General features: G+C 37.3%; 1 protein-coding gene across 3 annotated transcripts in view; it reads left to right on the forward strand.

Annotated features, from left to right (window-relative positions):
- LOC127618012 (WD repeat- and FYVE domain-containing protein 4-like) overlaps window positions 1–25,228 on the forward strand; it is a 61,618-nt gene that overhangs the window by 14,468 nt on the left and 21,922 nt on the right. For all 3 annotated transcript variants that reach the window (XM_052090221.1, XM_052090222.1, XM_052090223.1), the window contains exons 14-43: window positions 137–351; window positions 441–523; window positions 667–886; window positions 1,120–1,196; window positions 2,609–2,821; window positions 3,017–3,195; window positions 4,023–4,254; window positions 4,341–4,492; window positions 4,998–5,109; window positions 5,237–5,427; window positions 5,837–5,989; window positions 6,510–6,583; window positions 6,794–6,955; window positions 7,818–7,909; window positions 8,070–8,166; window positions 8,283–8,485; window positions 8,739–8,905; window positions 10,521–10,643; window positions 11,367–11,528; window positions 11,667–11,843; window positions 12,615–12,741; window positions 13,228–13,379; window positions 13,855–14,093; window positions 14,178–14,299; window positions 14,583–14,774; window positions 15,991–16,100; window positions 20,126–20,203; window positions 21,661–21,852; window positions 22,377–22,461; window positions 22,576–22,733. In XM_052090221.1, coding sequence (XP_051946181.1) covers window positions 137–351; window positions 441–523; window positions 667–886; window positions 1,120–1,196; window positions 2,609–2,821; window positions 3,017–3,195; window positions 4,023–4,254; window positions 4,341–4,492; window positions 4,998–5,109; window positions 5,237–5,427; window positions 5,837–5,989; window positions 6,510–6,583; window positions 6,794–6,955; window positions 7,818–7,909; window positions 8,070–8,166; window positions 8,283–8,485; window positions 8,739–8,905; window positions 10,521–10,643; window positions 11,367–11,528; window positions 11,667–11,843; window positions 12,615–12,741; window positions 13,228–13,379; window positions 13,855–14,093; window positions 14,178–14,299; window positions 14,583–14,774; window positions 15,991–16,100; window positions 20,126–20,203; window positions 21,661–21,852; window positions 22,377–22,461; window positions 22,576–22,733 — 4,539 coding nt within the window. The remainder of the gene's footprint in view (window positions 1–136; window positions 352–440; window positions 524–666; window positions 887–1,119; window positions 1,197–2,608; window positions 2,822–3,016; window positions 3,196–4,022; window positions 4,255–4,340; window positions 4,493–4,997; window positions 5,110–5,236; window positions 5,428–5,836; window positions 5,990–6,509; window positions 6,584–6,793; window positions 6,956–7,817; window positions 7,910–8,069; window positions 8,167–8,282; window positions 8,486–8,738; window positions 8,906–10,520; window positions 10,644–11,366; window positions 11,529–11,666; window positions 11,844–12,614; window positions 12,742–13,227; window positions 13,380–13,854; window positions 14,094–14,177; window positions 14,300–14,582; window positions 14,775–15,990; window positions 16,101–20,125; window positions 20,204–21,660; window positions 21,853–22,376; window positions 22,462–22,575; window positions 22,734–25,228) is intronic.

A 25,228-nucleotide genomic window follows, 5' to 3' on the forward strand; every position in this document is an offset into this window, starting at 1 on the left:
TTAAAACTGACCAGAACTTCCTGTGGTATAAGATGGAGTCAACATGCTAATCTAGCAAACTATATGCCAAGCTACAACACATCTCTTTATGTGCATACAGTATATTACAGTAATGTCAGAACCTTCTTTCATGTAGTTATCTAAAGAGCTGCAGTTGGCTGTGGCTTATCATGTGCAGTCTCTCGTGAAGTCTGAGAGAAACAGGCAGATCATGTGTGAGTTTGGTCTGCTGTCCACACTGTTAACGCACTGCAAACACCTTCTCATCGACAATTCCCATTCACTACACCTGCCCATAGTTCGGATCGTAGAGAAACTCGCCTCTCAGTCCATGGATCACAAGTGTCTAAGGTGGGCATGTGTTTGCAGTTAAACTCCTCATGTGTTATGACTTTGTTTTTGTTTTTTCAATGCAATTACCATAGTGTGCTTTTACTCAGGCAGTTCCTGTGTCTTGGTGATCCTCTTATGTGTAGTGGAGAAAACCAGCTTACTGTCTCATGTGAAGTGGCCAATGGCACAAGTACAGTTTCCCCTTGTCCTTACAGTCTCCCTTTGTGGCTTACTTCCTGTTTCCAGAAAGACATTTGATAATTTTTAACATATATATTGATTGAATTAGGCTGTCTGTTAGATCTTTAAAGTGTTCTGTTATCTATTGCACAGACCAGACAAAATATTCTGAAGAGGATGTCAGGAAATCCTCTAAAAAGCAAATGAAAAGAAGTTTTAGTCTACTGAAAACATCTTCAGGCAGTGGGACAGTAGTTCCTCTTCACAGAATCATAAGCCTTGTATCCATCACGTCACCACGAAGCTTTCAGCCACACAAAGTCTCTGTTTCCCCTTCCTTTGTTGAGTTTGACATGACAGACAGTGGCTATGGGTAAGTATTTGGAGATGCTCACTGAAATTAATCAAAGATGGTTTTAAGCCAAGACAACACAGATTTGTGTCCTTTTCAAGGTTTTATGTAAAATAAAAAAATTATAATAATATTTGAGTCATCACTCACAGTAGAACAAGGGATTAAGTTTTCATACTCATACATAAATACAGTCATATTTACACAGTCTTATTTATTTGACTAAATTCTGTCAAACTATTCTGTCCCCACAGGTGTCTGATATTGCCATCCCTTGCTACAGTGAAAGGTGTCAGTGCAGACTTCATCTCCACTGGAGGCTTGGGCACTGGTAAGAAATTCTTCAGTTAAACCCTGAAATTATACACTGGCAGCCAAAAGTTTGGAACAATGTATATAGATTTTGGTCTTATGGAAAGAAATTGGTACTTTTTTTTCACCAAAGTGGCATTCAACGGATCACAATATATAGTCAGGACATTTATAATGTGAAAAATTACTATTTAAGTTTGAAAGAAATGTTCAGAACTACTTCAAGGAGTTCTCATCAAAAAACCCTCCACACTTTGCAGATCCTTGACATTCTAGCTGTCAGATTGTCCAGATACTCAAGTGACATTTCACCCACGATTCCTGTAGCATTTGCCATTGATGTGGCTGTCTTGTCGGGCACTTCTCACACACCTTACAGTCTAGCCGATCCCACAAAAGCTCAAAGGGGTTAAGATCCATAACACTCTTTTCCAATTATATGTTGTCCAATGTAAGTGTTTCTTTGCCCACTCTAACCTTTTCTTTTTGTTTTTCTGTTTCAAAAGTGGCTTTTTCTTTGCAATTCTGCCCATAAGGCCTGCGCCCCTGAGTCTTCTCTTTCTCTTTAAAGTTCCACTGAGCGGGTGGAATTCAATGAAGCTGTCAGCTGAGGACGTGTGAGGCTTCTATTTCTCAAACTAGGGACTCTGATGTACTTATCCTCTTGTTTAGTTGTACATCTGGCCTTCCGCATCTCTTTCTGTCCTTGTTAGAGCCAGTTGTCCTGTCTTTGAAGACAGTATTGTACACCTTTGTATGAAATCTTCAGTTTATATTGTATAGCCTTCATTCCTCAAAACAACGATTGACTGATGAGTTTCTAGAGAAAGCGGTTTCTTTTTTGCAATTTTTGACCTAATATTGACCTTAAGACATGCCAGTCTCTTGCATACTGTGGCAACTCAAAAACAAACATAAAGACAATGTTAAGCTTCAGTTAACAAAACAAATAGCTTTCAACTGTGTTTGATATAATGGAAAGTGATTTTCTAGTACCAAATTAACAATTTAGCATGATTACTCACGGATGATGTGTTGGAGTGATGTCTGCTGGAAATGGGGCCTGTCTAGATTTAATAAAAATTAAAAATTACTTTTTGTGGTGTTTTTTTTATATCTGTAATGTCTGGGCTATACTTTGTACAGTACCAATTTCCTTCCGAAACAGCAAAATCTGTACATGATTCCAAACTTTTGGCTGCCAGTGTACATATTGAGGATTGTTACATAAAAGTAATAAAAGTAAATAAAAACACCACCTCAGGAAATCACCTAATACATAAAATACTAAAATTGGTTTGCCATGAATTCTAATTCAATAAAAATGCCTTTCCATATTGATTAATTTGATTCACCAGAAGCTTTCACAAAATACAGAAAGTACAGTGCAGGTCTTGTTCTTTTATATCTTTTTTTTTTTTATCTCCATAGACTGCAGAGGCTTCCCTCCATCAGCTGGCCTTTCTTTCTCCTGCTGGTTCATGATCTGTAGGTTCAGCTCGTCCTTTGACTCTCACCCTGTGCGTCTGTTCACAGTTGTACGCCACATGTCTCGTGCTGAGCAGCAGTTCAGCTGCCTGTCTGTTAGTATTTCTGATGGCTGCTTGGTGATCTCCACTGAGGAGGAAACTTATCAATTTTTAGGTGAAAATGGGTACTACATTGCAGTAAACTTGATAGATATAATATATCTACAATATAGATCTAATATATATATATTGTTGCCAGTATGTAAGGAAACAGACCCCTTTAGATTAACAGTGATTGCATTTAAAGGTTGATTTGCACATTTGGACTAGTTTGGGACATGTCATTTCTTAATTTTATTGTGCTCGACAGACATGATGGAGCCTGAGGTGCAGACCCCCAGTATGCTGCCAGCCTCAGTGCGGTTTAAATGTTCCAAACAGTTAATACCTGGCCAATGGCACCATCTTTGTCTAGTTATGGCCAAAGGAATCAAGAAGAGCTCTCTAGTCACTACATATCTAAATGGAACAGCAGTTGGAACGGCAAAGGTTGGCAAGCAAAATATTTTTATTTCTTAAAGGCATAGTTCACCCAAAAATGTAAATACTGTATGGCAGTATGACTGTATCACTGTATGACTGTAAGGCTTCAGAAGACATGGAATATGGTGTACATGTTGTACGGATAATTTATGGTGCTTTTTTATTTTTGGAAACATGGTCACTATGAACTGTCATTGTTCTTTTAAAGGGATAGTCCACCTAAAAATGTAAATTCTCTCATGATTTACTCACTCTCATACATCCCAGATGTGGAATGCAGAACTTAAATATTTCAGCTCCATTGGTCCATACAATGCAAGGGAATTTGGTGCAAAATTTTTGAAGCTCCACAAATCCCATAAGTCATCATAAAAGTATTCCATAAGACTCAAGTAGTTAATCAATGTCTTTAGAAGTGATATGATTGGATTGGGTGAGAAACGGATTAATATTTAAGTCCTTTTTTACTATAATTCTCCTCTCTGCCCAGTAGTGGGCAATATGCACGAAGAATGTGAATCACCAAAAACAGAAGAAGGAGAAATTGAAAATGAAGGAAAAAGGACATAAATATTGATCTGTTTCTCACTCACACCTATCATATTGATTCAGTAGATATGGATTTAACTACTGGATTCATCTGGAGTACTTTTATGTTGCCCTTATGTGGATTTTGGAGCTTCAAAATATTGGCACCCATTCACTTGCATTGTATGGAGCTTCAGAGCTGATGATAGAATTTTCATTTTTGGGTGAACTAACCCTTTAATGCATTAATTATATGATATAAATATTAGGAAGCATTAACTCTTAAAATCTTGCTCTCTTTATAGATCAAGTATATTCAGCCATTTCCCGGTCAGTGCATCTCAATGGATCCCTCTGCAGTCATTGATATATATGGGATTATTGGCACTCCATCTCTATGGAAACAGCATGCTGCTTTGGTCTGGCGAGTCGGTCCTACATACTTATTTGAGGAAGTGTTGAGTTCCAATCAGGTGGAGATAATTTATGGGCAGGGCACCAAATACATTGGCAACTTCCTTGCTCTTAATGTCCTTGGTGAGAATATTTGTTTCTTGTATGAAAATGCAACAGTTTTTAATTTGGTAGATATCTGTTTTTACGTGCTACATGTGTTTTATTAGGAGGCGAGACAGAAGATGAGAGGTCGCAAATTAGGATTGTGTCCCCAGAGAGGATTTCCTTTGCCATAAACACAGTGGTATCCACAGTCACTACGGTAGCAGATATTAGAGACCAGTACAATGAAGTGGACAGTCGTCTTATAGCTAAAGAGGTGCCAGTTAATACATTTTTTTTAGATGGTTTACTTAAAAGGTGCACTAAGTAATTTTTGGTTTTATGTTGCGCTGGCCTGCATGGCCATTCCAAGGGATTTGAAACCTATTGGCAGCATTAGGCAAAAGTTTTTGGTTACCAATGCATTATAGAAATGTGCTAATATTCAAGGTCAGCCATGATTAATTTATTCCATTAACAAAAGTGACCAATAACAGAGGAGTTTTATTAGGGGCTGTTCACACCGAATACAATTTCCTCTGCTCTGTTTTTCAGTGTCTCACGCAGGTCTGAACAGCCCCTTAGGCTACTGAAATGGTTTGGGTTTTCATCTCATGTTAGTGTCCATAATTTTAAACATATTTTTTTATGTACTTTTCATTTCTTTGTGTTAAACTTTTTAATAAGGGTGGAAAATGCTGACTGGACCTTCAGTTATTGTCCTCTTATTTCACTAATGGATTGGATTATCTTGATTTATACATCTACTTTTTTGTTTGCAGATGGGGATTACATCTCGTGATAACTGCACTCCTGTCCTCCTGGCTCACAATCTCTGTCAGCACCTCAGTGGAACTGCTCGGACAATTGGGGCAGCCATTGTTGGTTGTTTTGGTAAAAAGCACAAGTCCACTAGCTTCTGCTCTCAGTTGTGCATCCTTTCAGAGTGTTCCTTGCAAGACACAACAGTACCTCCTAGCATTTCTAGTGTAATTGGCTGATTTCAAACCTTGATTTCCAGGAGTAAGGACGTTCAGGCCATACAGTGCTGGTAGCAGCTTCCAGTATATTGGTGGACCTGCAGCCATTCTGAGCTTAGTGGCGATGGCCTCAGATGATGGCTCCTTGTATGCTGCTGTCAAAGTTCTGCTCTCAGTTTTAGAGACAAATCCTGTGATGGAAAAGGAGATGAAACGGACCAATGGTTATAAGGTAGCTCTGTCAAATACAGTTAAAAGGACAGTTCAAAATAAAATATCAAATTCTGTCATCATTTACTCACCCTCATGCCTTTTGAAACCTGACTTACATTCTTCCATGGAACAGGAAAGGAGTTATTTATAGCAGAATGTCCAAGCTGCTCTTTTCCAAGCGATTGAATTGTCACCACAGCTGTTAAGCAAGATTTTAATAATGACGTTAATTTCAATCTGTTCCTCACACAAATTTATCAATGTATAGTTTCACAACACTTGGATAGTTTGGACATGCTGCTAAATTTCTCCTTTTTATGTTCCACTGAAAAAAGTGGAACATTTTTGGGTGAACTATCCCTTTACAGTAAGTATTGATTGCAGTTCATAAAATCCAAGCTGTAGGTTTCACTTGTTTTTGTTGTCAGCTCTTGTCCTTCCTGCTGAAGATGAAGTCTCAGCTGATCAGCAGCAGAATCTTCCAGCTCATTCTGGGTATAGTGGGCACAGCGGAGCTGGGGAGTGCCACTGTTCACATCCCAAACATCAATGCCTTCCAGGACATCCTCTGTGACTTTGAAGTGAGTTGTAGATTGGTGTGGGATGTTTTTGTCATACTATGATGTTATCTGCCATATCATGTGTTAAATATTTTTGAATTACACTACCAATCACAAGTTTGGAAAAACAAACCACTTTTTTTAATTGTTTTGCTCCTAGTGTACCATATGCACACAAAAATGGAAGTATGGGAAGGGGGACAAAATTTTCCTTCATGCTTTGGTCCAATGCATTCATTACAATTTTTGTAAGCTTATTTTTATAGAAGTGTTTTCTTTGAAAGAAATTCCTGCATAGCCACAATTAACAGTATGTTTGTCTACCAAACTTATTTAAAGCATATACGCATAAGTCTTTAAAAAAACAACAACATAGAAACATGATTGTCCTAGTAATGTGCCTGATATGGTCTTCTGCTCTTGTAGCCCATCCATCTCATGGTTCGAAATGTTGTGCATTCTGAGATGCTATTCTTCTCAATACAATTGTACAGAGTTATTTAATTCGTAATTGCAGCTTTCTTTCTATATTTCTTTGTAGGTGTGGCAAAATGCTCCAGAAAACCTTGACCTTTGCGTTTTAAATCATTTTGTTAATGTGCTGAAGTCATCAAGGTACGTTGCGCAAATATGTCTAATCATTGTGATTTCACATTTAGCTTGCTGCTTGAAGTGATTTGCAACACATGGCTCAGTTCCACTTTTTCAAGCATAAACCATGCATAAACCATGTTACCGGAAACATGCTTTAGTGCCAATTCTGTTTGTTGTAGATACTTGATTTTGATGCTCAAGATGATGATGAATCTCTCTGTGTGTATTTAGTGGGAGTCAACAGAATGCTGAAGTCATGCACAGACTCAACATGATGAGCAGACTCTTTACACTACTGCATGATACCAGTGTGACCCAAAGGAAAGTGTTGGTCATCTGTACCATCATCAGATCCCTCCTCGAGGAACATTTCAACACCACCGACATCAAGAGGCATGTTACCTTTTACAGGCTCATATGAGTTGAATCAATTGTTGCACATTTCTAAACGTGAGGGCAAAATGAATAACCCTAAGCCAGTTATGGTTTATACGACAAATGGATGGTCAGGCAGCCAGTGTGGTCCCATGACTTGCTTTAGTTTTAGAAATGTAACATGCCAAACCTTTTAAAGGGAGCATATCATAAAGAATTAAATTGTCCTTGAACATTTGAGATAAGAGTTCATTGTTCATTGTTCAGTGAAAAAGGCCATTGAAACTAAGTTGCGATCACAGCTCATTACCTACTTCTGCAACTTTCTAACATCAGACAAATAAATACATTTGAACACATGACATGATCACATTTACACGTCAACAATGACTATTTGGTGAGAAACTGGGCCCACCCAGTCACAATGAGGTAATAAGGAGATAGCAGGACACAGGACATGTTATTATTCTTAACATCACAAGAACTAATGCTAAGGGTAAAATGTGGGAAAGTCAAAACTTGTGCTGTTCCTGGCTGCGAGTTAGCACCTGTTCATCATACCCTTTCAAAAAGATCACAACCTTCGAGACAAGTGACTTAAGTTTGTTTTACTTTTAATAAGGTCCCTGATAATTTAAATCTGATTTTAACAGCTTGTCTGGCACATTTCTTTGCGAGATTGTTTTGTGAACTCAATACAATGTAGATGTTGCAAAGAGGCTGTTATTAATGGATGAGGCAGTTAAAACAATATTGGACTACTTGCAGCTTGCAAGTACTTGAAAAAATTGAATGATTTTTTTTAATTATATCACCACTTTTAGACTCTAAATAAATCAGTGTTATGTACATACACTTACACTTCTGTTTGTTCAATCAGGATTGGACTCTTCTTAGTTCACAGTCTATTGCCTCCCAATTTTAATGAGAATGACACTTTCACCGATTTGGATTTTGATGATCAATCACAAGGTACCGTTATTTAATAAAATACCTTAAATTTGTAAATGAAAGCAGCTCAGCTCCAAAATCATTATGTTTCCCTGAGGACTGTCATTTTGTGAAGCTAAAACCATTGATCTATGACTGATGCTTAATCCTTGTATTTCCTTTAAACTCTTTGCTGATCTAGGCTGGAGTCAGACGCCTGGGAGATCAGTTTGGATCAGGAACCAGTTGCTCTCCATGCTGTCTTCTCTAATCATCTCAGGCACTCCGCTGTTTAGCAAGTGAGTCAAGTTTGACAATGGAACAATGATAAGCCTTGTTCTCTTTTTTTCCATGATCCCAGTCACAAAAGTGCATGTATTCTGCTATGCTAATGTGTGTTTCTTTTTAATGGCAGTAAACAGGAAGAGGTTTTCTTCGCACTGGGGTCAGATTGGTTCCTCCTCTTCTTACAGGGCCACATCCACACCAGTACAGTGCTGCTGGTTCTCACACTACTCACTCACTTCCTGTCTAATCAGAACATCCTGGCCAGTTTCAAGGAGGGTGTGTCACCAGGAACATTAGTGGAGACCATGGACATGCCTACCAGTATAACAGGTATTAACAGACTGCAGATAAATTTCATTATTACACAAATATTGAACAGTCTATTAATGAAATTTAAAAAGTGTCCATCTGCATTGTTGCCAAGCACAGCACCACAAAAATGTGGGAATCCCTGGGAATCTATCCCATGACCTAGCGTTTTTATTCTACCAGTTGAGCTACAGAAACACAACATATTTAAATTAATTGCTATCGAATCTCTTTTGCATTTTGGATATGTTTCTATTGTCCCATTTTCCTCTAGATAATTTGAAATCTCGCGCATGGTCTTTTGAGTGTTTGAGCTGTATTTGTCCGGGATTTGAAGTCCTGCAGAAACTTCTTGTGAGCTATGTTCACCTGCCTTACATTTATGGACCTCTTGCTGCACTGCTTTTAGGAAAGTCAGATTTCCAGGTTCCTGCTGGTCAGGTAATAGCTACATTTTACTGTTTATGCCATATTTTACTATATTTATATTTATATTTATTTTTATATATATTAGTGCTGCATGTATAATCAAATCGAAGCCTGTGCGATTATAACGGCAAAATGCTGCGATTTTATTAAATAAATAATTGCATGTGTGGATGTGACCGCCCAATCTCTCTGGGAGTTGTTTGCCCATTTTCTACACCGCTAATAAAAAGATGACCAGTCAGTCTCAGTTTAGGGAGTGACACGTGCGGTCATGTGAGTTTCCGGTGTTCAGCATGGAAATCAGGTGAAGATGGATGCCGAGCAGACCAACAATTATCTGGTGGCAAGAAAAAATAACACAGAAACACAGATCACTGCTTGGCGATATATCTTTATTTCATCCTTAATTAAAGTTCATATGATACAGGAGCGTGCCATGTAAATAAGCAAAAACTCCAAAACTGTCATTCTCTGTACGGTCAGAGCTGCTTCAACCAGTCGCGGAAGAGACACAATCTGAGCGGAAGTCGAGACCGGGAGAGATTTAAAGTTCTGCCGGCTGATGCACGCTCTTAACACGGAGACGCTCGTCTCTCACCCCCGCTGTCTGCAGCTCGCAATGTGTTGCATCATTGATGAGATCATCATGATATGTTCAATCAACAATAAAATGTGTATGTGTGTGTGTGTGTGTGTGTGTGTGTGTGTGTGTGTGTGTGTGTGTGTGTGTGTGTATATATGTATGTGTGTGAATGTGTATATATATATGTGTGTATGTGTATATATATGTATATGTGTTTTGGATAGATAAAATTGAAAAATGCTTATCAATAATACTCTGTATTGTTTACAGTGTTCAGTGACTAAAATGTCAATATGACTAAATGTTACTAAAATATCAACAGTTTTAATTGATTAAACTACATTAAAAAGGCCCAGACCTTGTCAACTAATACTTGACTAAACAAAATAAAATAAAAAATAGGATAAGGTTGACCAAGTATGATATAAAATCCTGTGTCAAATGTCCTTTTTAGTTAAGACTAAGTCTAAATTAAAAAACAGCTGACAAAATTAACACTAGTATTCAGTTGCCATTATTAGTGTATTAATGCAAAGCCAACGTTTACGTGTTTTTAACGTCACTTTTTTGATCAGTATGGTACCACCTCCGCCTCATTTTGAGCCAGGAAAAACCCTTGTTATATTGCGATTTAACGCACTGCTAGGCAAGAGACATGATGCACCGTTAGCAAATTGGGATTTCAGAAAATGATCCACACACTGGACAAGAGGTACCAGCGATAAGTAGAATGTTTTAGAAAGAGGATTTGGAAGTACAAGTTGGTCATTTTAAAAAAATAAATAAATAAATAAAAAGTTTTAGTGGTTTGAGTGAACTACACTTTTAGACATTAGTTTAGCAGTTTAGACATGAATGGCTGTGTGTTGAGTTATTTTGAGGGGACAGCAAATTTACACTGTTATACAAGCTGTACATTCACTACTTTACATTGTAGCAAAGTGTCATTTCTTCAGTGTTGTCACATGAAAAGATATAATAAAATAAAAATTTGAGGGGGTGTACTCACTTTTGTGAGCTACTGTGTGTGTTTATTGGTTGCAGGTGGATGTTGACATGATACTTCAGAGTCTGATTGACAAATGTATTGATGGAACTGATGGGGTTCAACTTTGTACAGATGCTGCTTGTGTCCTTTTAGAGTTAATAAGGGTTATCCTCACTAAGGTAAGTGTGTTTGTTGAATATGCTGCAATAATGCTCAGTCATGTTAAAAATCTGCTATGTTGAATTGGTTCTAAAGTGGAATCTGTTGCTGGTTCCTCATTAACACTTTATATATGAAATATTCTGCTAAATGTGCTGTGTAAGATAATATGACAATGTTTTTATATTTACTGAGGCATATTCAGGTGTTATACACTGGAAATCAATAGCAGGTGAAAACATAAATAAGGAATAGCGCCACCTCCTGTTCAAAATACACTGCATGACTCAAAAAGATGTATTGTACATGCAATACTAATATAAACAGACATGTGCTGTATTCATACTGTTGTTGATTCAATTTTATTGATCAGGTTTTATAATAAAAATAAAAATAAATCCTTTTTATTGCAGTTTTATTTCAATGCGCTACATTTTGGCAACCTGATTCATTCAACTATATCTGTCAGAATTTACTTTTTAAATGAAAATATCCTATTTGTTGAAACATTTAAAAATACTTCAACACTATTTACAGGATGTCATACATGTATTTCTGAAATCTCAGAGGATGTTATCTTTGACATATTCTTTAGTTGATGGTTATGATGATTACAATCAATTATTGCAAAGAGGTTACATAATCCACTTACATGTAGGCTTAATCTGTCATCACAGGCATTGATGCAATGCCAGGAAATCCAGCTTTCTTCAGGTTTTGTGTCATTCTTGTGTTTCTCAAAGCCTGTAGCAGGAACTGCAGATGGCTGGGAAGTCCAGTACCCAGGTAGTGTGATGCAGTTCCTCTGCCTGGTGCACAACCTGTTTCCTCAAGACCCCCTCTGGACTGCCCCTGACTTCCTTAGTTCACTGGCCAGTGCTGTTTTCCCCTTTGAAACCCCTGAAGTGAGACTTTTGGGGACTGCACCTTACATTTTCTGTGCAACTTAAAAAAATATACCCAAGAGACATTTTATTGCCCAGAAGGCATGTGACAGTAGAAGTTTACAGAAGTGATATTATGCGTCTCATCTTCTCATATAGAGCTCTGCAGGTGTTCAGGGTACCATAGAGAGCAGTGATGTGGGGGAGCCCCTCTTGTTCCGCCAGTCCCACCCTGGCAGGAAGCAGGTGTGTGACTTCATCCGCATCCTCTTGATGGACAGCCTCATTAACATCTCTGCCAAAGACGGTCTACATCCTTTAATACAATTGCTAGAGGTGAGGCATTTCTCATTAATGTGAAAATTTTCAGTTTTTACATTTTAATAGATCTTTTTATATTTACTGAAGTGAGTGGTGCTTGCCCATGCAAATCTCTCCACCATCTTGCTGGGGTGTTGTGGGTAGTTGCCAGGGTATTGCTGTGCGGTTGCTAGGGTGTTCTCTGTGATTTCCTTGATGGATTGCTTATTGGTGTTTAAGGCTAAAAACCAAGCCCAAGCTTAAGTGTGTAAATTCTGCCCCACCAAATATTATTGCAAAAATGAGCATTGTTTTGAAACCGCTTTAAGAATATTTCCCCCGTCAGCCACTAATCAAACAAACAGATTGTCCCACCCCTTATAGTTGTCTCATACCAAGATGGGATAGGAGAAAGTATTTTAACACCAAAAAAAAAAGTTACACACTACAGCTTTAAATATAGGGGTTACTTGTTCAAACCACTACCCCTAACATAATTATATGGAATATGACTAAGGCCATGTTTTCTTTAAATATATTTTTGTAGTGAAAGGTACTCCTATTGTAGTGTAGGTTTCACATTTGAGCTGTTAAATGTGATGCTGTGTGTAGTATCTTTCCTCCATAAGGTGCCACTCTTTGCTCAGTTTTGATGGTACTGCGCAATGGAAGACAATTACAAGCTATTGTTTTTTTTATATACAACCTTGCCAATAGTGCATTTGTGGACTAGTAAAGATATTTTTGTCTCAGTGTTGTTTATTTTAACATCCTGAATGTGTTTTTTTTTTTTTTTTTTTTTTTTAGTTTTCCCCAGATGGTGTTTGTCAAGAGCATAGGCAAAGCTTCCAGACTGAGCTTCTGGAGTTTATGATGGACATCATCCACATGACAGGACAGGAAGAGGGCCAGTCCACACATGTGGCCAGAGATGGTAAAATATATCACACATAATAAAAAACTACACTATGTATCTTTGCAAAGCTGCACATATATACACGCTGGGTTCTACACCTGCAAATGATGCATGAATTTAGAAAAAAATGACAGCTATGAAACTATAGTTTGCATAATTTTTTAAAGTAACGTATTTGTGTCCCAATTGTTTTTTTGGTATTATCAAAAGGCCTGTGTGAATAGTCTTCATGTTCATATTGGTAGCTCAATATGAAAAATGTTATGCAAGATTTATCTTTTCTATTTATATGAAAGTTTTTCTTAACAGATGCTCTTAACATTTTTTTATACCAAAGCAAACAGAAAGAGCATTTATTGTGTTATTGTAATTATATAATGACCTCTAACTCATCTGTCAGAATTCAAAATATTTGTTACATCATTAAATATTGTATATGCTCTTGTAAATTACACCTCTCACATAAAATCCTGTTAAGTCAATGTCCCACTAAATTCTCCCAAGATCCATCCAAGTCCAAGCAGGATGGAAAGGCTGCCATTTTGGTTGAGAATGTGGCATTCTTCAGTAAAAAGCTAGTGGAGAAACTCTATACGGGCATGTTTGTGGTTGATCCTGAAAACCTCCTGGTCTTCATAGCAGAACAGATTGCAGTGGTGAGTTTATATTCTTATTTCAGTCATGGCATATTATTGTTTGAAGCCTATGGGTGAATGATGCATATTGTGTCCATGGACTTTTTTTTTTTCTTTTTTTTTTTTTTTTATCAATATCAAGATTTTGGTAAAAATATTTAAATTACATTGTAAGGGAAATGTGTCTTGGGTTCTCTGACCAATTTTAATCAACTTTTTACCTTCACTTGTTCATTTTAAAAGGTCCTGTGACATGACAAACAATTTTTATTACAGATGCAATATAAGTACAAAGTCCATGTAGCCTCTCAAATAATATGAAGTCATTAAAGTTGCATGCATATTATTTATAAAACAATCACCAAAATTCTATTTAAAATAGTTTTAGATGTAGTAATGTGTGTAACACCGCAGGAGATTTTAACTTTGCAAAATAATTTTGTCAACTACCTGCAGACAAACCTTTGTCTATACTGTATTTTTGTATTGGCATCAGGCACTGGAGAGAGGTCAGGGTGACAGGGAGATGACGGTCAGTGTTCTTTATAAAAGCTTGAACCGAGCCCTGCTCTACTTCCTGTCCCGACCCAGACAGACTCCAGCTGAGCAGGAGCTCATTATTCAAACACTTCACGTGTTAGAGCAGCACTGGGATGTAATCATGGCGACATACAATGCCAATGTCCACTTCATCAGCTGTCTCATGCACTGCCTCTTCATCATCCGCTCTGGCAGGTGGGTTTCATTTTTGGTGAGTTGCAAACTCATGGTTTGCATGTGATCAATACGTTAAAGAGGAATGTTGTCACTGTCTTTCAGCTTTAGTGAGGGTTTTGGTTGTGAAATCCATAAAAAGCCTTCAAGAAACATCTGGAGGCACCTGTTCCCTCACAAGAACAGCCGAGCGATGTCACAGATCAATGTCTCAGATTCAGCAGAGGGTCAGTTTTCTTTTTTCTGCCAGACAGATAAGTAAAATACAGCATTATGCTGCTTGAGATCACATGTTACATTGACTTGCCGTGAATTATTTCTTTGAATTCAGTGGCAACACAAATGTGATACAAGACAACAAACTTCTATATACCGTTCAATTTAGTATCTGTAGAGACAATTCTTCAGTCAAACTGTAAGCTAGTTATGCATGCCAAGCAATGTAACAACTTGGCACATTATATTTTGATCAAATGTAGAATGTATTGAATATTGTTGTAATCCTTGTAGTGGAGTCAGAGCTGATGATGCTTGTGGAGAGCACCTGGAGGAAAGTGATGCAGGAGCGGAGACCGGTGTTAGAGGAGGCATATAAGATCGACCTGTCTGCTAAGCCGACTGGGAAAGAGGGACAGGTTTCGATGGGTGATGTCAGCCCTCTGTGGGAGGAGATGGCAGCAAAAGACTGGCAGCTCTTTATAGGTCAGTCACTGTTACTTCTGTGTCACCATTTGAGATTAATATCAGCCATCTTCTTTTATCTTTTTGCTTTATTCGTATGGCTAACTTATGAGAGGAGATTGTCACAGATTAATGGAGTACTTTAGCTGTAGCCTACAGCACAATTTTTCTGCTAATTTTGAGGGCAGCAAATGGATTTCTTGTACACTACCAGTCTAAAGTTTATACACACCTACTCATTCTTAATTATTATTATTTTCCACATAAAGCCATTTGAACTATGAAATGATACAAATGGAAGTGGCCAAAACATGGGGTAAACAAAACAAATCTTTTATATTTTAGCTTCTTCTGAGTAGCCAAACTTTAGATAACAGCCCTCAACCAGGCGCGGACTAGCCATTGGGAAGTTCAGGAATTTTCTGGCCACGAAACTGGGCCTAATTGGCCGCGATAAGCTGAAATGGGCCTCCACATTATGGCGGCGACCATATGTAACCCACCTTTATGAGATATCCACCTGGGATGCTTTTTAAAGGGTTCGTTCACCCTTAAATGAAACCTCTCTCATAATTTACTCACCCTCATGCCATCCCAGGTGTGTTAGACTTTCTTTCTTCTACTGAAAACAGTCAAAGATTTGTAGTATTTCTCAGCTCTTTAGGTCCATACAATGAAAGTGAATGGGTGCCAAAATTTTGAAGCCCCAAAATGTTCCCTGTACTACAGATGACTCTGGTGATTAAATCCATATCTTCTGAAGCTATATGATAGATGTGGATGAAAAAAAGATCAAAATGACCAAAATGTGGATTTTGGGGTTTCAACATTTTGGCACCCATTCACTTGCTTGTGGGAACCTACAGAGTGGAAATATTCTTCTAAATATCATAATTTTTGTTCTGCAGAAGAAAGAAATTCATACACATTTGGGATATCATGAGGGTGAGTAAATCATAATTTTCATTTTTGGGTGAACTATTCCTTTAAGTAGTATTGAACAGTTTCCCCATGTATACTGGATCTTGTTGGCTGCATTTCCTTTACTGTTCCAACTCATTCTTTTGAAGTATATGGAAATTTGAATTTCGTAAAGAGACTCATAGGCACAAATGTTTGTCTACTCAACTAATAAATATTTAAGCATAAGCCTTTAGATCACAAGATTTTTAAGATCATGAAAAGCTTTTCCAAACTCTTTATTGGTTGTGTATGTAATTTAGAATTTCCTTTTTAGACTCTCAGAAGAAAATAATTAATGGTCACCAGAAGAGGGCAGGGCTTCTCAGCAGTGCACTGCAGTCCGTTCAGAGGAGGTTTGGGAAGGAATCAGTCAGCAGTTCTGAGGTAGGGAACACAACAGATGTTTCCGTGCCTTGACAGAATGCGTGTCCAAAACTGTCTTGCTGTGCTCCAACTAAACTTCTCTCTATTAGTGATGCTTAGGGCATGTGATGGACAGACTTAAAGTTAGTTGAATAGCATGGGAGAATTCCTTCACAGGTGCCCTCACACTATCCCTATGTCACCACCGACAGTTGCCACCTACCCTGTGGCACAGTCACAATCCTTTCTCTAAATCAATTTAGATTATTACACCTCAGTGGGCAATGTAATTGATATTTGTTAATTCTTTCCATGGGAACACTCACTAGAACATTCCTGTTGAAGGTTAAAGAATATGTTATTGTTGTTTTCCGCCCCGAAACACGGCCCACATCATTAGTTCCCACCGCCGAAGACGTTGCCATCTGTAAAAGGATGCACAGAGATGTTACTCACGCACGAGGGCATGAAATTGCTGTTTCTTTGCAACTGCTTCTATCAGGGCAGTAATGATAGGCAGCCCCGACCTGACGAAAACATTCATTTTGTGTTTATCATATCAGCTTGTGACAGCCTATCAGCTGTCTTGATGAATTGGCCACCTCAAAAACATGCTGCTTGTAATTTAGAGTTTTGCACACAGTTTTAGGCATTATGAGTTTCTGCTGGAAAGTTTTATAAATGTAAAAAATAGAGTTGTTGTTTTTTGTCTTAGAAATATTAATATCAGTCTTAATCTGCCGATATTGGAAGCAGATAATACTAGGGCTTTTTTTTCAATTCATACCTTGTACTTTTTCTGTTTTCAGTTTGCAAAAAAAAAAACAACTTAAGAAAATAAGATATTTAAATGTCTTTATGCATGAATAATTCTAATTTGAAACTTAATGTAAACACTGTTTAAAAACAAACAAACAAAAATTTGACTAAACAGTATAGATTTATAATATTGGCCATCAGGTTGGATATCGGCCATAATAACAATAATTAACATGCCTTGGAATAGGCCAAAATTTCTACATCGGTAAAAAAATAAATATATGTACAGTTGAAATCTGAAGTCTACATACACCTCAGCCAAATACATTTAAACTCAGTTTTTAACAATTCCTGACATTTAAACATAGATTAAAACATTGCCTGTCTTCGGTCACTTAGGATCACTACTTTTATTTAAGAATGTGAAATGTCAGAATAATAGTAGAGAGAATTATTTATTTCTGCTTTTATTTCTTTCATCACATTCCCAGTGGGTCAGAAGTTTACATACACTGTTAGAATTTGGTAGCATAGCCTTTGTTTAACTTTGGTCAAACATTTTGGGTAGCCTTCCACAAGCTTCTCACAATAAGTTGCTGAAACCAGATTGAGGTCAGGGCTTTGTGATGGCCACTCCAATGCCTTGACTTTGTTGTCCTTAAGCCATTTTGCCACAACTTTGGAGGTATGCTTGGGGTCATTGTCCATTTGGAAGACCCATTTGCGACCGAGCTTTAACTTCCTGGCTGATGTCTTGAGATGTTGCTTCAATATATCCACATAATTTTCTTTCCTCATGATGCCATCAGTTTGTGCATTTAACAATCTTGTTAATTTGTGATTGTGTCCTTTTTTATCTTTTCTGTTACTAGATATTTTTGTCTATTACGTGACATTCATTTGATGGGTGACTAATCTGCCAATGCTTCCAATATTTTAAAATGTTTATTTAACATATGCAGTCTAATCCAGTAGCCTGTACACCAGAGAACTAAATGATGCAGCACAGCACAGGGCAAACTTTCCTCCGGATTCATTTCAGATATATGCTACAGACTTATTTTATCTTCATAATGGAAAGATAATTAACATGGCTAATGATCACGTTAAGTTTATTACACATTCACCATCATCCAAAAATGAATCTGACATTGTTATGTTATCATCAGAGGTGGTCTTTTTCTGTGGAAAGTAATTAAAATGGAAATCAGTGTGATGTTAATTGCAGAGGGGATGCTGCTTAATGTGGCTCGCGTACAAGGCCAATAAGTTTGCTGTTGGTAAATGGAGTAATTAATGCTATATATTACTTATGATTTTCTAAATAAAGGAATGCGATTAGGTGATGATTCAGTGTTTATTTGTCAAGACAGGGCAGTAATTACTCCTGTGAACTTCTTGGTAACAATTTTTAATTCTGACATCCAATTGGCCACACAAATGCACAATTTTCGTCTTGTTTTAAAACTTTTCACTAGATTTCTTTTTTGCTATGACCCCCAATGTCACTTTTCTTTGATTTTCAATTTTTTTTCTCATTTTAATGTGGCAAACAGCAATCAGCAGTATGTAGGTGAAGCAAGTAGATTTAGTGTGGAGAAATTGAATAGCTAATTTATTTTGTTCCCAATAAAAATATTGAAATTATTTTGAATGTTTTGAAATGTTGTCATTCTGAGCTGTTTTGCTGTTTACTTCAGAAAGTTATTTTTATAAAATGCCTTCAAAATGTGTTCACTCCCTCCAAAGATTTCATGTTTCATTGTTTTAGAACAGAGAACCCTTTTTGGGGTCCTTTTTGACTGATCAAAGTTTAAACAATTTCTACAAATTGGACTATTTATTAGAGTTATTATTCACAAAATAATTGTTTAAATTTAGTATTAACCCACTTAAATTCTATATTTAGTTTATTGGCAACACTTTACAATAAAGCTATTTTTGTTAAAGGAATAGTTCACCCAAAAATGAAAATGCACTCGCCTTCATGCCATCCCAGATGTGTATGACTTTCTGTCTTCTGCTGAAAACAAAGATTTTTAGAAGAATATCTCAGCTCTGTAGGTCCATACAATGCAAGTGAATGGTGATCAGACCTTTGTAGCTCCAGAAATCACATAAATGAAACATAAAAGTAATCCATAACACTCCAGTGGTTAAATCTTCAGAAGCAATATAATATCCTTATATAATATAAAATAATTGAATTATCCTTTTTTACTCTAAATATTTATCTTTTACTTCTAAAAGTCACATGTAGTGCCTTTTTAGTTTCACATTCGCACCTGAAATGTAAAGTTTTTTAAAAAGAGATTTTGAGTAAAAATAAAATTGAATATTCCTCTGTTCTGATTCTCACCTACTCCTATTATATTGTATAAGGTTGAGGTAAATTATGAGAATTTGTATTTTTAGGTGAACTATCCCTAACATTAGTTAATGAATTACGGTAGGCATCCTGAACTATCAATAAACATATACAGCATTTATTAATATTGGTTATTATGAATGAATAAAAATTAAATTGTTCATAGTTAAGTCATGTTAGTTCATAATGCAGCTAACATTAACTAATATGCAACTTTTAATTTACATGATATAGTAAAAGTGCTGAAAATGTCAAACTAATGTTAACAAATACAATTTTAGTGTAAAGTGTTACCAATGTATTCATTATTTAAATGCTCCTTTGGTCAAAAAGTGGCCAAAAAAACCCATTATGACTTTTTACAGGCACATTGGTCAATAGATAGCACTTGTACATAGTCAAAGAATGCTGAGATTTTTAGAAAACATTTTCATACTCCTTTTTAGCAATCTTAGATTTATTATTTTGCCTTATAGCTCATACTGAGACAAGCATGAATTTAACAGTGATGGGACAAGGACACCACTGTGATGATTGGTTTAATGAGCCTTAAAGTAAATCTGGATGTGAGCAGGTTGGTGGTGAAGTACACAGGCTTCCTGAAGGGCTAATGCCTATCAGTATAATAAATCAGCAGGACACAGAGCATGACGCGAGGCCAGCAGCCACCTCACACTGTGCTTATATTATACTTTAAGTTAATTAGTGCACACTGAGGACTATTGGAGACCGCTTTATTGTATGGTTAAATAGCCACTAGCTTGTTTTTCCCACATGAATGCAATTTGTGAAATGTTATTGTCTCTGAGCAAACTTAATAGCTACAGAAGACTGTTTACGTATATATAATTGTACAATTGTTCACCTTATAATGTGTCTTCATGTGTTTATGTTCATGTTGTGTGTGTATTGGCTAAAGGGGTTTGTGTCCGACATGGAAGCCCATTGGCGAACTTGTGAGATCATATTTGATGGCATGCTGAGGAGTCATGCACAGGTTTATGGAATTTTCTTTTTTTATAAATGTATATACACTCACCTAAAGGATTATTAGGAACACCATACTAATACTGTGTTTGACCTCCTTTCGCCTTCAGAACCGCCTTAATTCTACGTGGCATTGATTCAACAAGGTGCTGAAAGCATTCTTTAGAAATGTTGGCCCATATTGATAGGATAGCATCTTGCAGTTGATGGAGATTTGTGGGATGCACATCCAGGGCACGAAGCTCCCGTTCCACCACATCCCAAAGATGCTCTATTGGGTTGAGATCTGGTGACTGTGGGGGTCATTTTAGTACAGTGAACTCATTGTCATGTTCAAGAAACCAATTTGAAATGATTCGAGCTTTGTGACATGGTGCATTATCCTGCTGGAAGTAGCCATCAGAGGATGGGTACATGGTGGCCATAAAGGGATGGACATGGTCAGAAACAATGCTCAGGTAGGCCGTGGCATTTAAGCGATGCCCAATTGGCACTAGGGGCCTAAAGTTTGCCAAGAAAACATCCCCCACACCATTACACCACCACCACCAGCCTGCACAGTGGTAACAAGGCATGATGGATCCATGTTCTCATTCTGTTTACGCCAAATTCTGACTCTACCATCTGAATGTCTCAACAGAAATCGAGACTCATCAGACCAGGCAACATTTTTCCAGTCTTCAACTGTCCAATTTTGGTGAGCTCTTGCAAATTGTAGCCTCTTTTTCCTATTTGTAGTGGAGATGAGTGGTACCCGGTGGGGTCTTCTGCTGTTGTAGCCCATCCGCCTCAAGGTTGTGTGTGTTGTGGCTTCACAAATGCTTTGCTGCATACCTCGGTTGTAGCAGTGGTTATTTCAGGCAAAGTTGCTCTTCTATCAGCTTGAATCAGTTGGCCCATTCTCCTCTGACCTCTAGCATCAACAAGGCATTTTCACCCACAGGACTGCCGCATACTGGATGTTTTTCCCTTTTCACACCATTCTTTGTAAAACCTAGAAATGGTTGTGCGTGAAAATCCCAGTAACTGAGCAGATTTTGAAATACTCAGACCGGCCCGTCTGGCACCAACAACCATGCCACGCTCAAAATTGCTTAAATCACCTTTCTTTCCCATTCTGACATTCAGTTTGGAGTTCAGGAGATTGTCTTGACCAGGACCACACCCCTAAATGCATTGAAGCAACTGCCATGTGATTGGTTGATTAGATAATTGCATTAATGAGAAATTGAACAGGTGTTCCTAATAATCCTTTAGGTGAGTGTGTGTGTGTGTGTGTGTGTGTGCATATATATATATATATATATATATATATATATATATATATATATATATATATATATATATATATATATATATATATATATATATTACACACACACACATTTCTTGTAATTGCTGTGCCACTGTAATCCATCAGAAACAGTTTAAATGACTCATTGTGCTGTGCTGTCACGTTCTGTATAGATGATTCGCTGTGAGAATGAGCGTATGGCCATTCAGTGGCTAAGAATAGAAGAGGACCTGCTCAGGGAGAGGGGCCTCTTCGGACCCGGGCCAGGAGTCTTCCTCAGACGGGGCTGGGTGCAGAACACTGCCGAGGGGCGCAACCGTACGAGATCACGAATTCGTCGAAAGCAGCTACGCCACTCCAAAAAGGTGAACCATTGTGGTCGTACCTACCGGGTTATTACAGTCATGGCAAACCTGGAAATATCAGGGGGATTTCTAAACCTGAATAACTTATTGAAATGAATAAAATCCTGTTAAGTTTATATATATATATATATATATATATATATATATATATATAAACTTTATCTTATATAGCACCTTTAAATAAACCTCTCAAAGTGCTTCATAATAATGAATGTATTTTTTTCTAATATATATCTAGTAATAAAAATGTTTTTCTAGTTATGTTCTGCTTTAAAATATTACACGTAAAAAAATGTAAGTGCAGTCTCTATAAAAAGATTTCTAAAAATCTTTATCAAATAATCACAAACAACTAGAAAAAGTTTCACTGACCAAAAGGTGTGGCAACCCTGTACCAAAAAAAATGTCTTACTGGAAAATCTTTTTAGCATATCATTCTTCGCATTGGCAGTGAGGTAAGATACAGAAGACAAACGAGTGTTTATTTATTTGTTAAGTTGCTTTTTTTTTTTTTTTAAACATAGATACCAGCACTGACTTCAGGCCACGTTCAGAAGAATCTTGTTGAAGAAGGCAAGGGAGTTACAGAAGTTGTTGAGGCTGATTTAGGTATCTAATTTTCTTTGCCATTTTTATTATGACTTTTATAATTTTTGTATTCTGCAGCTCCAGCTGTATCCGCACATCTATTTTAAAGCATTTGTGCTTTCGTGTGTACCCCAGACCCCAGGATCCTGTGTGAGGCAGGCTGCGAGGTAGAGGAGCAGTCTGGTTTGACCTTCTTCCCTGTACTAAACGATAGCGCGCCTCTGTCTGAGGATTTCTCAGAGCAGTGCATGGACACACAGCTCATTCTGCAGGAGCTGGTACCCAATGAAGAAGTGAGAGCGACCACATATTAATCTCAGGGTTTCTGCTGCAATTAAAATAATGATTTCCCTGCCTGGAAAAGTCGTGAGCATTAGTATAATTATATTATACATATAATATAATAAGATAAAGTATAAAGGTATATGAATGATTTTAGTTTTGCTCTGTTCTAAATATTTTTTGTATTTCATAATTTATCATAATTATGTCTGTTGAGGTTCATATTGGACAAATTTGTAAACTAAGAAGTATAAATGCTTGCATATATTAACTCAGACTTGGTATCGTATATCCAGATGGAAACCTGCCGCACTTATCTCTATGAAATTATTTATTTTATTTATTTATTTGACATTCTCATCAAGTAATCATGAATGAAATTCATACTCAGAATAGCATGGTAAGCAAAGCATCTCAAAGTACTTCTTGCTACTCATGAACTGCCATTCCATTCTTACATCTTTGCAGCTTTGGTCAGGTTATGGTGTTGTATAAAAATAAAAACTTAATTATCATGTGCTTCAGTATAGACAAGAGCATCATAGGGCTCTTCAGTATTAACAGGGTGAAGAGTGCCTGGCAGCAGTATTAATAAGGAACAGTAGGGGGTGATGCTTGCTGTCTTGTTTTCATTCAGAATTTGGTGTGTCCTGCTGTGCTGTGTGTCAGCTAAATTGCCCTCTCCATACTTATTAATACAGAAATGCAAACTGCCAACATCTGCATTCTTATAGTAATTTCAGCGACCATGTAATGGCTGGAATTTACAAGCACAATATATTCAGAGGCTTAGCTTTTTATTTTGCTCAAAATGGAAATAACTTTACAAATACATTATTATGTATTATCAACCGTGGCCTAGCCATTCTGACACATTGAGCCATGGAGCAAAGTCATTTTAAGTACAGTTTGAATTATATCCCAATCCACTTCCTCTCTATTCTCCCCATCATTTCCTGTTTCAATCAATCAATAAAAGGAGGAAACCATGGTATTAAAATATAGAAATTAAAGGCTCTGTCTGAAACCTGAAAAATGAGGGAGGAATGCATCAAGGCATCTCCGAATCTAATGTTTACGTAACATTCTGTCTACTTAAATGCCCTGATTTTGACTCGTTTTTGACTGCATCTGATGGAGTGGTGTAAAGCCGTAAATACGTTTATCTACACTTTTTTGTTTTTCAAGTTATGATAGCATTATAGTCAGTAGATATTAGCTTGGTTTATATGTAAAGATTTTAGAACATTATACATGACATTTTTGGTGCCTTGGAAGCCTGTTTAAAACATTTTTCTAACATAGTAACTTGTTAAACGTAAAACTCTTCTTGTTAAAGGGAAAGTTCACCCAAAAATGAAAATTCTCTAATCATTTACTCTCATGCAATTCCAGATACGATGAAAATTAATGGGTGCCAATATTTTGAAACTCCAAAATCCATATAATGGCAACATGAAAGTACTCCAGATGAATCTGGTGGTTAAATCCATATCTTCTTAAGTGATATGATAGGTGTGGGTGAGAAACAGATCAATATTAAAGCCCTGTTTCCTTCACTTTCACTTTCCCTTTCTGTTTTTGGTGATTCACATTCTATATACATATTGCCCCCTACTGGGCAGGGAAGAAAATTTATGATTAAAAAATTATTTAAATATTGATCTGTTTCTCACCCACAACTATACCATATCATGTCTGAACACATGGATTTACCACTGGGGTCATATGGATTACTTTTATGCTCTCTTTATGTGGATTTTGAAACTTCAAAATGTTGGCACCCATTCACTTGCATTGTATGGGCCTACAGAACTGAAATATTCCTCTAAAGATCTTAATTTGTGTTCTGCAGAAGAAAGAAAGTCGTACACATCTGTGATGTCAGGAAGGTGAGTAAATCATGAGAGAATTTTCATTTTTGGGTGAACTATCCCTTTAAGTAATTTACTGACTCCACAATAAGGCAGCTGCCTTCGTTTTCAGACACCGCAAAAGCCTATAGTGATGTGCTGGACCGTTACATATATAACCATTTTTCTGGTGTAAACTCCCACCAAGCATACCTCCTCTGACAACCTCAAGTATGCCCTTGCTTTAAATCCCCAAGACCAGAATTAGGAACGACTCAGGTCAGGGTTGATTCTGTTTTAAAACCAAAGGCCGCCAGGTGGACCATATATTTACATAAGGCCTTAATCAATTAGTGTGTTGCTATTGTTGCTGTGTCATTGATTAATTCTGGTAATAAACAGTGGGGCCCTCTCTCCGTGCTGGTGAGGGGACGCTTGCGTGGAGAGGAGGCTCTGATTTGATTTGTATTAATTATGGAGTGGCTGGCAGAGCGGCTGGACCCCATATGTTTCTGAGATGCGGATCCCCAGAGCCCAGAGCTACGGTGACTCAGGGGCCAGGTGCAGCTGCTTGGTGTGAAATTAAGGGAGATACAATTAGCCGTGCATAATCGAGAGGTTTTGTGCAAACTCCGCCTGGAGACGATTGGAAC

This window comes from Xyrauchen texanus, chromosome 24, assembly GCF_025860055.1.
Source record: "Xyrauchen texanus isolate HMW12.3.18 chromosome 24, RBS_HiC_50CHRs, whole genome shotgun sequence".
Classification (NCBI taxonomy): Eukaryota; Metazoa; Chordata; class Actinopteri; order Cypriniformes; family Catostomidae; genus Xyrauchen; species Xyrauchen texanus.